The sequence below is a fragment of the Galeopterus variegatus genome, unplaced genomic scaffold (assembly GCF_000696425.1).
Source record: "Galeopterus variegatus unplaced genomic scaffold, G_variegatus-3.0.2 Scaffold5034, whole genome shotgun sequence".
In the NCBI taxonomy this organism is placed as follows: Eukaryota; Metazoa; Chordata; class Mammalia; order Dermoptera; family Cynocephalidae; genus Galeopterus; species Galeopterus variegatus.
This window is the reverse complement of record NW_007731145.1, coordinates 37,560-49,780: the sequence shown is the minus strand read 5'-3', so window position 1 is coordinate 49,780 and position 12,221 is coordinate 37,560. Positions and strand designations below refer to the sequence as shown.

Here is a 12,221-nt window from a genome sequence, read left to right as displayed (position 1 = left end):
GGTTGCGATCCCGTTGCCGGTCCCGGTCCGGTACGGGCGCGACACTGAGGGTTGCGATCCGTTGCCGGACACGAAAAAAGACAAAAAGGAAAAAAAAAAAAATGTTTGGATTGTTAATAAGTGATTACTATATAACTGAAAAAAATGAGGAAACAGTCACATAAAAGCTCAGATTACTGGTGGTTTATACCACCATCTTACATTTATTCCAGAAAGAACAAATCTTGTTTACATCTTTAAAATTTCCCCTATGGAAAAACATCTCTCTTCAGATACAACTACTGATAATATTTGACTTTCTATAGGAATTGAAATATTTTGCCCTAAGTGAAAGTGAATTTTTGTAAGGTTTTTATTACATCTGCTGCTTTTAGTGAGTGACGAAGCTGTGGATAGGTTTTAACTATTTGCTAGAATTAAATAACTGATGAGATCCAATTATATAGGATTAGTCATCTACAAAATGTGTGATGAGACATATCTTCTCCAAGATGATATTAATATGGAATGCAAACTGGTTAAAATTCTTGATTTAAAGGGGAAAAGTACATAGTCCTGAAATGTGCTGTTCATATAATGCCACAGAGAGTGTGAATACAGAGGAGACACCAAATCTGAACAAAGTGGATAACTGCTGCTATAAGGAGAATGGTCACACAGTAAACTGTTTCTTATTAAATCTGAAAGGTACATAGAGACATTTTTTCCTTGCATATTCTTTTGCATCACTTTTAAAAAAAATAAGAACGATGTAGGGTCGGCCCCGTGGCTCACTCGGGAGAGTGCGGTGCTGACAACACCAAGGCCACGGGTTCGGATCCTATATAGGGATGGCCGGTTTGCTCACTGGGTGAGCGTGGTGCTGACAACACCGAGTCAAGGGTTAAGATCCCCTTACCGGTCATCTTTAAAAAAAAATAAAAATAAAAAAAATAAGAACGATATGCTCTTATTTTACTTAAGTAATCCAGAAAAAGAAATTGAGTTTAAACAAGAAAATTAGCAGTGGCAATACTAACACTGACGTCAGAGAATGAAGGTTCTTGGATTTCCTTGGAAGAATTCCATCAGGAATCCACAATAACTTCAAGCTCACGTGGCAGTCACACTCACACTGAAAGTTTACTGCAAAGTGAAAGTACACACAGGAGGTGCGCAGGCATTTCCTTGCAAGTGACGAGCACGCAGTGAATTCTTAGAGGAGGGTTCGTATGTTGTTCTGGGATGGGGGTGTTTCTTTAACTGAGGGGAAGAATATTCAAGAAAAAGGGGCTTGGGTGCCTTTTTGATTGAGCAAGCTACTTTTTGAGAATCAAAGAGAAAGGCGGTTTTTGTACTTTGTGGTTTGTTTCCTGCCAGAAAACCACAAGGCTCTGAAGAAGAGCCAGCTGATTGGTGGGTTGGTTAAGGTGTTGCTAGCTGGTGTCAGTGTGAGCAGCCTAAATATCCATGAGCAGCCTCCCTGGGGTAAGTCCCAGTTCTATCCTGCCTCAGCACCATACTTGCTTATCGTAAGAGTTCTAAATTCTTCATTTTAAGTCACCAGATTTGAATATGTTAAGCTCCGCTTAGAAACACATAAAATGTTTTTCACACCTGGCACTTATCTGTTGTAAATATTTACTAATTCAAAGAGCACTTTATAAATATAAAATCAGATCAGCTGTATACTCAAAACTACAGTTTCTGCTCAAAAGTGAAAACGAGAATTAAAAAGCAACAAAAGTCCCTGAACACAAGTACTAGTCAGATCTAAATGAACTTTACCTTGAGCATTTGTTCATTTTCAGCTGCAAAGAGGGAGACTGAGCCAAAGACCAACTTAAACAGCTTGAGGTACAGGTTGGAGAGCTCTACATTGGAGCCCATTTCTGGCAGGCGGTCAAGGAGATATTCCACCAGAATTGTAGCAAACAGAGCAGAGGTAGTAGGATTTGCCAAGAAAGAATTGGCAACAATCTGTCAAAACAAGAAATGCATGTGACAATAATAATCCCTTCTCTAAAGCAGCTTTAAGACAAAGTAATGAGCTTTCCCAAAACACAAAACCAAACCTGTATCAGATACTCCAAGAAATTGATTCTGTGGCCAAGGGAAAAAAAAAAAATGAAATTGGTCTGCTAAGCTTGCATGGAGTAGTTCACCTCAAGCACTTAATCTGTTATTTCATTCTCATGATCAAATACCAAGAGCTACTTTTAACACATACTTAATTTCCACTAATCAAAGAAACTGATTTAACATACCTTGATCTTTGAAAAAAATTTTTCAAACATTATGGCCTGATATTTCCCTAAATTTTGCTCTACAAGCACAGCCTTAGGTACACGATTTTTAAAAGCCTCAAAACAAATGAAACACAAAGTATTCAACACATAAAGAATTTCAAAGCTAATGCTGAAAGAACATAAAAAAGGAGACTTATACCTGAAGAGCATAGTTTTTTGAGATTCTTTCCACCATATAAGGGACTGTAGTTTGAAAGATTTCCTTAAATGTTAAGGGATTCATCATTGTGAACACACCAGCAAAGTGTTCCAATACCTCCTTCTCTTCTTTCATTCTAACAGTCTGGCAGTTTGCTACACGAATGTATGTTTGTCCATTTCCTGCTATCTGGACCTAGTACAGGGAAAAAAAAAAAAAAACACCCGTGGGCATTAAAACTGGACTTCTCTGAATATGTTGCATTATATAATCAGATCAGTTGCATACTCAAAACAGAGCACTTGAGTTAGATAATAAACGCTCCCCTAAAATCTTTTAAATTCTCTTTTCTCAGTTTAATTTTGAAAAATAATTAAAAAAAAAAACTTTAGGTGCTCAGACCAGGAAAAAATAAACTTAAATCTTATGTTTCTATTGTATTCCACTTATAATATCTGCCCCACTAAATAAACGTATACATTTGAATTCATAAATAATTCTCACCATAAATTCAATGCTGTGTTGCAAAACAAAAGCAAGCCTGGGTATACAAATACTGTAGACACTCCAAGTAATAACAGATCTCTCAAGACCTGTTCTACCACTAGCATCTCTAATTCTAAGAGGTATTTTTCACACTCAATAGACTACTTTGAGGGCATTTCCTTACCTGATAAATATCTAAAGCCTGCATTGCATATTTCACCAGTTTTATGTAAATCTGAGTCTCTTTGGGTTGTAACTGCTTGTTGGGAATGAACTGAGCTTCTGGAAAAGAGAGAGCATATTAAGTTAACTCAAATAAAACCCACTCTATTAAAATATAGTTTGTCTAAATCATTTAAGAGCAGAATTACCACCAGGTGCTTTACAGGATGTTATGCCCCATGTGATTGTCTTGACACCACAGACCAAGGTTTTTACTAAACTTCGGCAATCTGTGACTTGGAATGTCTGCTTGTCTTCCTTATCCTTTTCTCCTTGCTTCTCAAAGGGAGGCACAGGGGCTGGAGTCACAGGGGTGGCTGGGGTAGGAGGCAGGGGTGGAGGTGGTGCAGGGGTGGGGACAGGGGCTGGGGAGGGAGCAGGGCCGGGAGCCGCAGGGGCAGTGGGCACCCCGGGCAGAGTTGCTTCTATGGCTCCGAGTTCTGACTGAGGCTTGCACTTCTTAAAAATGGCAGAGAGCTGGTACCGTGCAATGGTGTGGAATTTGAGAACAAAAACCTAATAGGAAGACAAAAATCATTATTCTTCAATAGGCCAAACAGTCCTTTCAGATGAAAGAAAATGAAGACATCACTGAAACCACCTGCTGAAGTTGTTCTGCTTGCACTTCTAACAAAATGGGTGAAGGCTGCTAACTTCCGAGCACCTCCTCTGTGCCAGGTATAAAGGAAAAGAAATTGGTTGTTTTCCCCCCGTTACTATCTATTCCTATTTTACGTATGAAGAGTCTGGCTCAGGAAAGCTGAGCAACTGGCCTGATAAGCAGGGCCTGGGACTGCCGTACTCGTCCCCCTAGGGCCACACTGTCATGCACTGGCCTCAGGAATTATACCTTATCCTTCACCCAGGCACCCACCTGGGTATCTCCCCAGAGATGTCCACTGCTCATTTAGCACTTGGCATGGTGCTGTGGCCCGAGAAAATAACTCTTCTAAGTACTTGCCAGGAAGTGTGCAGAGAGCTTTCATGAGTAGTTTTATTTAACTCTCACAGCAATCCTGAGGCAGATACTCTGATTGTCCCTGGTTAAAAGATAAACTGGCACAGAGAAGTTAAGCATCTCACCTAAGCACGCTTGGCTAGTGAATGGGGGAGCCGGGATTTGAACCTAGATGGCCTAACTCCTGGGATCAAGCTTGGCAATCAGATCACCCCACAAACTTGCCAGTCAAGCACTTGTACAGGACAAAGAGCACAGAACAGGTGATGCCTCTCAGAAGAGTGGGTACCTCCAGCATCCGCATCAGGACGTCTCTCCCGTTGCCACTCTCCTGCTCACTCTTGGAGCGAATGCAGTCTACCAGGTTCAGCAGCAGCTTGCAGGACATGGTCTGAATGCTGCTGGGCAGGGACTCATCATCAATGTTCTTTGCAAAAAGTTGGACAGCAAGGGAGAGGTCACTGAGGGGCAGGTGCTGCCGAACGTGGTGCACGAGGTCAGCCAGTGTGCTGTAGGCGAGGGGCCTGTGGGCAAAGACGATCACTTACATCACCATCTGCCCCAGGAACACCACCACCGGAACGGCACAGCCCCAGGTTCCCCCACGTTACTCTCACCCAGCTACCTGACTAAAAGGCTCATTTTGTCTTGATGCTTAAATCTTTACAATTTAAAGGTTACCTTTGTGCATGTCATAAAGTTTCTAATAGATACTGGCACATATAGCTAACCTGAAGAAAAATCATTACCAGCTTGATAATGCACTAAATGGGTTTTGTTGCTCAAAAACAAATAGCGAATGTCAATACCTTATATATTGACCATTTTATAGAGATAACAGTAATAACATTCAGGCTATTAGTTCTTTCACTCACTTAAAAATGTGGACATCTGCCACATGCCAGACACTGGGCTAGGCACCAGACACACCACAGTGACGAAAGTAAACAAAGCCCCTGTACTCATGAAGCTTATTTTTAGGAAGGAAACACACAAGCAAATAAATTAAACAAGTTAGTCAGTGCTTGGGGGAGATATGAAAAAGGGTACCATGAGAAAGACTCGTTAATGTTAATTTCCTCCTTTAGAAATAGTAACCATTATCACACTACATTTCATTTTTTAGAAAGTATAGGAAATAAAGACTGAAGGAAATATACCAAAATATTAGCAGTGTGACTTGATTTCCAGTGTATGACCAAAAGGTTTTCTTCCCTTCTTTCCTCTTGCTAGGTTATCAAATGTTCTTTCATAACAATTACTCTCAGATAAGCAAGTGTCAGGGAAGGTTCCTTTGAGGTGACATTGAAGCTGAGACCTTAATGACAAAAAGGGGCCATGAAGCAAAAAGCCAGGGAAATTTCCAGATGGAGGCAACAGGAAAGACCAAGGTCCTAAGGTGGAAACTGCCAGGAGTAGCAAGGAAGCCACAGGGGCCAGAGTGGCCATAGCAGATCAGGGAGGAGAGTTGCGAGGCCAGTGTAGCCGCAGTAGGTCAGGGAGTGGAGCTGCAAGGGCCAGCATGGCCATAGCAGGTCAGGGAGGGGATCTGCAAGGGCCAGTTACACATTTTTCAAAAGATCCATCATACCTCCCTTATTGGAAGCAAATAATGACTAAAATTGATTCATTTTACATTGTAAAGATGATTAAATGTTAATTTCCTCCTTTAGAAATAGTAACCATTATCACACTACATTTTACTTTTTAGAAAGTATAGGAAATAAAGACTGAAGGAAATATACCAAAATATTAGCAATGTGACTTGATTTCCTGTGCATGACCAAAAGGTTTTCTTCTCTTCTATACTTTTGGTAGGTTATCAAATATTCTTTTATGACAGAGAAGATGCATTATATAGAAAGCAAAAGAAACTATTAAAGTCAGATAAGGTTTTACCTAAAATTTAAATCAAGACGTCTACTCTGATTTCTTCTTTTAAGCTAAGGCACAAAAAGCAATCTAAGGCCTTTCCAAAAATTCCTGCACTTCTAAATCCAATGGATGAGTCAAGGCCCAATAACCTGCATTTGTTGAAACACAACATTCAGTGCCAGTAATCACTCAGTAAATCCCTCTGACGTTTAACCAATTGGATATCATGGGTTTAATCTCATACCTTAGAGTCTCTCGAGCAGTATATCCTGAGCCAATTAGTATGGATTCATCAAACAGCTTGTCCATGCAAGGGATGAACTCTAGAAGACAAACATCCATTGCATAATCACTAACGAAACTAAGTACGTGTTGAATTGCTTCACGGTGCTTTCACAGCAGCCAGTCTGCAGTCTGTTGTGGGATCTAGACTTGAAAAGGGGTAGAGAAGAGACCAGAAAGCACACATGCTATCTCATTCTAAGACAGTGGCATTGCTGGGCCACACAAGCCACCTGCTGTCAAAGATGCAATCAGAGAATGGACTAAGAATAAGTGAGCTTCATGTCCCCTAGTAAAGAATCCACCCCCAGTACTTCAACAGAGGCACATTCCACTGTCTTTAAAAGCTGCTGCCACCCACCCAAACCTGTCTGGAGAAAAGGACAGTATCTCTTAAATGCCCCCTTATCTACTACCCTGAAGTCATACTTCTTAAAGGTTTTATTAGACATTATGAGGAAATAAGGATGTCTTTCCATATAAATTACAAAGGTCTGGGAAACTTTACAATGTTCTTATAGGCATGGGTCCCAGGTTATGGTTCCTGATTCCCTGGATGAGGCTGACTAATATCTCACTGGGGCTCTTCTCTTGCTCTAATCCTGCACATGGAATGATCACCAAATTTCCTCTCTGCTCCTCTGCAGGCCTGAATCTAACCAGTGTTGTAGAGGAAGAGTTCAAGGACAATTCACATTCCTGAGGATGTACAGATAGGGTGGTGACAGCATTTTCTAGGCCTCTTCACCACACTCACCTTGGGGAACTCTGGCTGCAAACATCCAAAAGGATGTTTAGATTCTGGAACAAGCCTGACATAAGGCCAGCTTCAACAACTCAAATAAAGTACATTTTTAACCAGCAAATATCTATGGAGGGTCAAAGACATAACCAGGCATACCACACCAGTGCCTCAGGGCCCGCCTGGTGACCTGAGGCATGGAGCCAGAGACCAGACCCCCCTCCCACAACCAGGCACACCATGCGAGCACTTTCGTGCCCACCCAGCGACCCGAAGCATGGAGAAGGGGACCAGAACCCCCTGCCCTCACCCACAACCAGGCACACTGCCAGTGCCTCAGGGCCTGCCCAGTAACCCAAGGCATGGGGAAGTGGACCGGACCCCCGTCCTACAACCAGACACACTGCACCAGAGCCTCGGGACACACTTGGTGACCTGAGGAATGGAGCTGGGGACTGGACCCACCTCCCACATCCAGGCACACTGCACCAGCACCTCAGGGCCTGTCTGGGGACCCTAGGCATAGAGAAGGGGACCGGACCACCCTCCCATAACCAGACACACCGCACCAGCGCCTCGGGGCCCACTCAGGGACCCAAGTCATGGAGTCAGGGGCCAGACCCCCCTCCCACAACCAGGCACACCGCGCCAGTGCCTTGGGGCCTGCCCGGGGTCCTGAGGCATGGATCTGAGGACTGGACACTCCCCACAACCAGGCACACTGCCAGCACAAAGGTGCATGCCAAAAACATCATCTCCATGTGGGTGGCCCACCACAGCCACCACTATAACCATGGCTGCCGCGAAAGTGGCTAGATGCCATAACCACCACACAGATGTTCTGCTAGCCACTGGAGTGCATTGACACAAGGAGAGTCACCAGCAGAGATAAAGAGGACCTCTCTCTCCACAAAGCCCATTTCAGAGTGACAGAAGACGCATCTGCTCTATGGTAATATTGGGGGACCTGAACACACCTTTCAGCATTGGACAGATTATCTAGGCAACAGATCAACAGAGTAACCATCATTCTTTCAGAAGGAGAGGAGAAATCTAGGGTAATTAGAGGGGAGATGGGGAAGGGAGAGGGGGATGAGGAGAGATTGGAGAAGGGGCATAAAGAATAATTACGATTTGTAATAATATATATGCTAGTAATATTGATTTGATCAACATATCTCAATGTTGAACCCCTAAAATTTGTATAATCAATTTTGATTCAATAAAAATTTTTAAATAAAATAAATAAATAAATAAAAATTAAAAGAAATGTATCCACTGCAGACACAGGATGAACATCTCTGGTTAACTTCCAATGCAAGGTAGCACAGGGAAAAGTGCCAAATGGAAGCAGCCACAAGCAGTCCCTTCTGAGGGCAGAAGACTGTCCTCAGTGAAGAGCCAAGAGGAAGGAGGCACAGAAGGAAATACACAAAGGGCACAGATACCACATGCAAGAATACCAGCTAAGGGATGAGTAAAAATCAAAAGTAAAGGGAGAAGTTACAAGAAATTAAATGGTATGGCCATCAGGTTCCAAATTCTCTCCATGATCCGAAATAAGAATCTCTAGGAAAATGTGGAACTTTGTACAAAACAGTCAGGTTTTCTCAAACCACTGGCTCTTCAGAATTGGTGCAAATAATTTATCATCTGATATTGTTTCAAATGCCAAAAAAGTAAGGCTAAGAGAAAATGTTAGTGGATTGGAAATTTTAACTATAACATGCATTTTTTATATTATATGATAATTATGGTTTACATTAAAATGATTCTTTAAGTGTTTCGTTCAATCAAAACTTTTTTGAGGGCCGGCCCGGTGGCGCACTGCTACAGTGCGCCACTTGGGAGCGCAGTGGCGCTCCCGCCGAGGGTTCGGATCCCACATACAGACCGGCCGCTCACTGGCTGAGCGGGGTGCGGGCGCAGCACCGGGGGTTGCGATCCCGTTGCTGGTCCCGGCCCGGTACGGGCGCGACACTGAGGGTTGCGATCCGTTGCCGGTCACGAAAAAAGACAAAAAGGAAAAAAAAAAAAAACTTTTTTGAGATGTGATGCTGTTAAATTAAGTCCCAGGAGCTACTATGGGCTTTAAAATAAAGTGTCTTACACTATCTTGTCAAAAAAAAAAAAAAAAAATTCAAGCCAATCAGTAAAGAGACCCCAAAAAGCTCTAAAAGCTGAATTCAACAACTCTAATGTGATCAAACCTTGGATTACCAGCAACCTTGGTGAACAGATGCTAAAACAGACTAAAACCAAGCTGTATGGCCTCAAAAGAAGCCTGGCTTGTGCAGTGATGGAACAGAGGTTACCTGGTAAACATAAGAAAGATTTCTAATGTCAGCACTTAAACAAGTAGAAGTCTTCTGCTACACAGGTCCCCAACGCACCTCCAAAATCCTTACTACTTGCATGGCAGTAATACTGCAAAGGTCATCTCAGAGTGGAACTTGAGGCATAACTCATCCACTTTGGTAAATAGATTAAAAAATGTTCCACTTAAAATCCTTCTATTTTGTTATAACACCAAGATCATGGGTTCAGATTCCTGTACTGGCCAGCCGCCCCCTGACCCAAAGAAAAGAAAATTCTTCTATTTTGATATTATTCAGAGATGAACACATAGGAAAAACCATAAACAGCAAAAGAAGCCATCACAGGACAGGTCACAATGGCAGTCAGTTTTGGAGGCGAGTAGGGGCTGTGAACACCCGGGTGTGGCTTGGGTAAGTGTTTGTCTGTAATTTTTGGTGAAAGTGTACATTTCTTTTGTGCACTTTGCCATATGTGCTGAATTTCAAAAAAGGGTTTTTAATGTCCGTATTCTTTTTAGCTATATGCACATGCAATAGTCACACTATAATTTGTACTTTAACAGCACAAAAATACTTAAGCTTTACTGTATTAACATATGTGCAAGCACTCCAACTATACCCTTGGTTTCATGTTTAAAAACTATGTAAGGAAACCTAATCTTGGTTTTACATATGCTCTGATTTGCAAACTGGTGGCAAATAAAATATTTAATGTGAAAAATTACTAAGGAAAAAGATTATCATCTCTAAACAATTCGATATAATTTCAACCTAACATTTTGGACATATTAAATATGCAAAGTATTAAAAAATTATAAATCAATATAATTGATAGAAAAAGTATAATTATTAGATTGGCAAAAAGCAAGTTTCAGCCCTATGCATAAAAACAGAACCAATTCATCACTTTCATTGCATGGAGAATAAAAACTGTTTTTTTGCTAACCTTTTAAAGATTACCAGCTATGAGTGAGTAAGCAAATGACCATTTGCAATTTCAGAAGATATGCAGTCAAAGGCAGAAAAGTACCTAGAACTACTGAAAACATAAGCTGTGCTAAGGAAATCATCACATTAATTATGAGATTGTTGAGAAGAAAAAGTGAGAACCCTGGTGCCAGGCAGAAAGAAAGGCAAAAAGAGAGAGGAAGAGAGATGCAGGTAATCAGAGAGAGGAGAGGCAGAAAAAACAGGAGAAAGAATAAGCCCAAGACAGCAATACAGAAAGAAGACAGGGAGAACCAACAGCAAACAATGGGATGTTAGCTGGGTCCCACCACCAAAGCTGGCGACAGGACTCATGTGAGCATTCAAAGAAAATACAGACATACGGTTTCTCAGCTCTGTTGTGAGAATGTGTTTTGCAGCAATCAGAAGCTCCTTTCTGAGGTGTGCGGTCTCTGCTGGGCAGTTTGAAAGTAACTGTAACATTCCTTTCACCATCTGCTGAGAGTATTTAGTCACCAACTCCTGTGAAAATTAAGGAGTAAAACAAGATAGTTACACTGATAGGTGGATGTTAAGAAAAATCCCAATTTTATTAGCTTTTTAAAAATTCAGTAAGACTAAGCTCGACTCAAAGGACCCTCATAAAGTAACAAACAGGCCTACTTAAACAAGTAATATTCAAAAAGTTTTAATTGAGAGAGAGAGAGAGAAAGTGAGTGCGTGTGTATGTATACATATGGAAAGACGTACAGCAACATAAACAGAAGTTTCTTTTATATATTATAGCAGGAGTGTGGATGTCCTCTTTGTACTTTTCTATAAATTTTTCCCAACTTTCACAGTGAACCTCTATTACTTTACTATTAGTGGGAGGGGGAAAGGAAGGCAATTAAATACTGAAAGATTTTTAAGAAGTTAATATTTTTTACTTAGTCATCCCATTGATGCCAGTCGTGAATGACACCAGAAACAACTCTAACCAACTCAGAAGAGCTCTAACCACAACCTCCTGAGCTGTCTTAGGAAGGCAATTCACCAAGAAAACTCAAGCTGACTAAAATATCAAGGGGTACCTAATTTACATTTTTTTAAACCAAATGTACCATTTACTTAGTTTAAATTATCATTATCTAGTTAAACACATTTTAAAAACGGGATAAAAAAGTAGTTTTAAAGGTAGTTTTTATTCTTAACAATTCAAAGGTAACTTTTATTCTAAACAATTCAGCATACATGTTTTCATTTTTATTTTCCTGAAATAAAATCCTTACAAGAAATAAATTATTTTTATTTTATTTTTTTTAAAAAGATGACCGGTAAGGGGATCTTAACCCTTGACTTGGTGTTGTCAGCACCACGCTCAGCCAGTGAGCTAACCGGCCATCCCTATATGGGATCCGAACCCGTGGCCTTGGTGTTATCAGCACCACACTCTCCCGAGTGAGCCACAGGCCGGCCCTTGTTTCCATATCTTAGCTATTGTGAATAATGCTGCAGTGAACGTGGGAGTGCAGCGATCTCTTCAACAGGTTGATTTCAAATCCTTTGAATATATATGCAGAAGAGGGATTGCTGGATCATGTGGTAGTTCTATTTCATTAGAGTTTTAATAGCTCTTTGTAGCTCATTTTAATAGAATAACTCATACCAATTAAAATCTCAAATTGAAGATTTGAATAATTTTATATATGTTGCAATGTAGGCAAGGGTGGTCTCTCAGTATTAAACTGTCTCCTTTGTTCTCTATCTTTTATGTTATTTTTTGCACTTTAAAAAAAGGATAAAGACTAAAGACTTTTTAGGAGGAGACATGAGGTTCGGAAGAGGAGGAAAGGAGTATACATGAAAAGGGAAATGAGAACCCAATTCATAGAAAGAAATATTGTGCAAAGGCCTCTTTCTGCCCCTTCAATAGACATCTTTAACACTATTTCCCTACATTTTTGTTGGTGGAGAAAGGGCA

At 41.0% G+C, this 12,221-nt stretch overlaps 1 protein-coding gene across 2 annotated transcripts in view; it reads right to left on the bottom strand.

Moving 5' to 3' along the window:
• TRRAP (transformation/transcription domain-associated protein) overlaps positions 1-12,221 on the bottom strand; it is a 136,329-nt gene that overhangs the window by 106,461 nt on the left and 17,647 nt on the right. For both annotated transcript variants that reach the window (XM_008588784.1, XM_008588785.1), the window contains exons 11-17: positions 10,642-10,780; positions 6,213-6,291; positions 4,383-4,617; positions 3,285-3,651; positions 3,098-3,195; positions 2,428-2,622; positions 1,768-1,959 (exon numbers count right to left, since the gene is read on the bottom strand). In XM_008588784.1, coding sequence (XP_008587006.1) covers positions 1,768-1,959; positions 2,428-2,622; positions 3,098-3,195; positions 3,285-3,651; positions 4,383-4,617; positions 6,213-6,291; positions 10,642-10,780 — 1,305 coding nt within the window. The remainder of the gene's footprint in view (positions 1-1,767; positions 1,960-2,427; positions 2,623-3,097; positions 3,196-3,284; positions 3,652-4,382; positions 4,618-6,212; positions 6,292-10,641; positions 10,781-12,221) is intronic.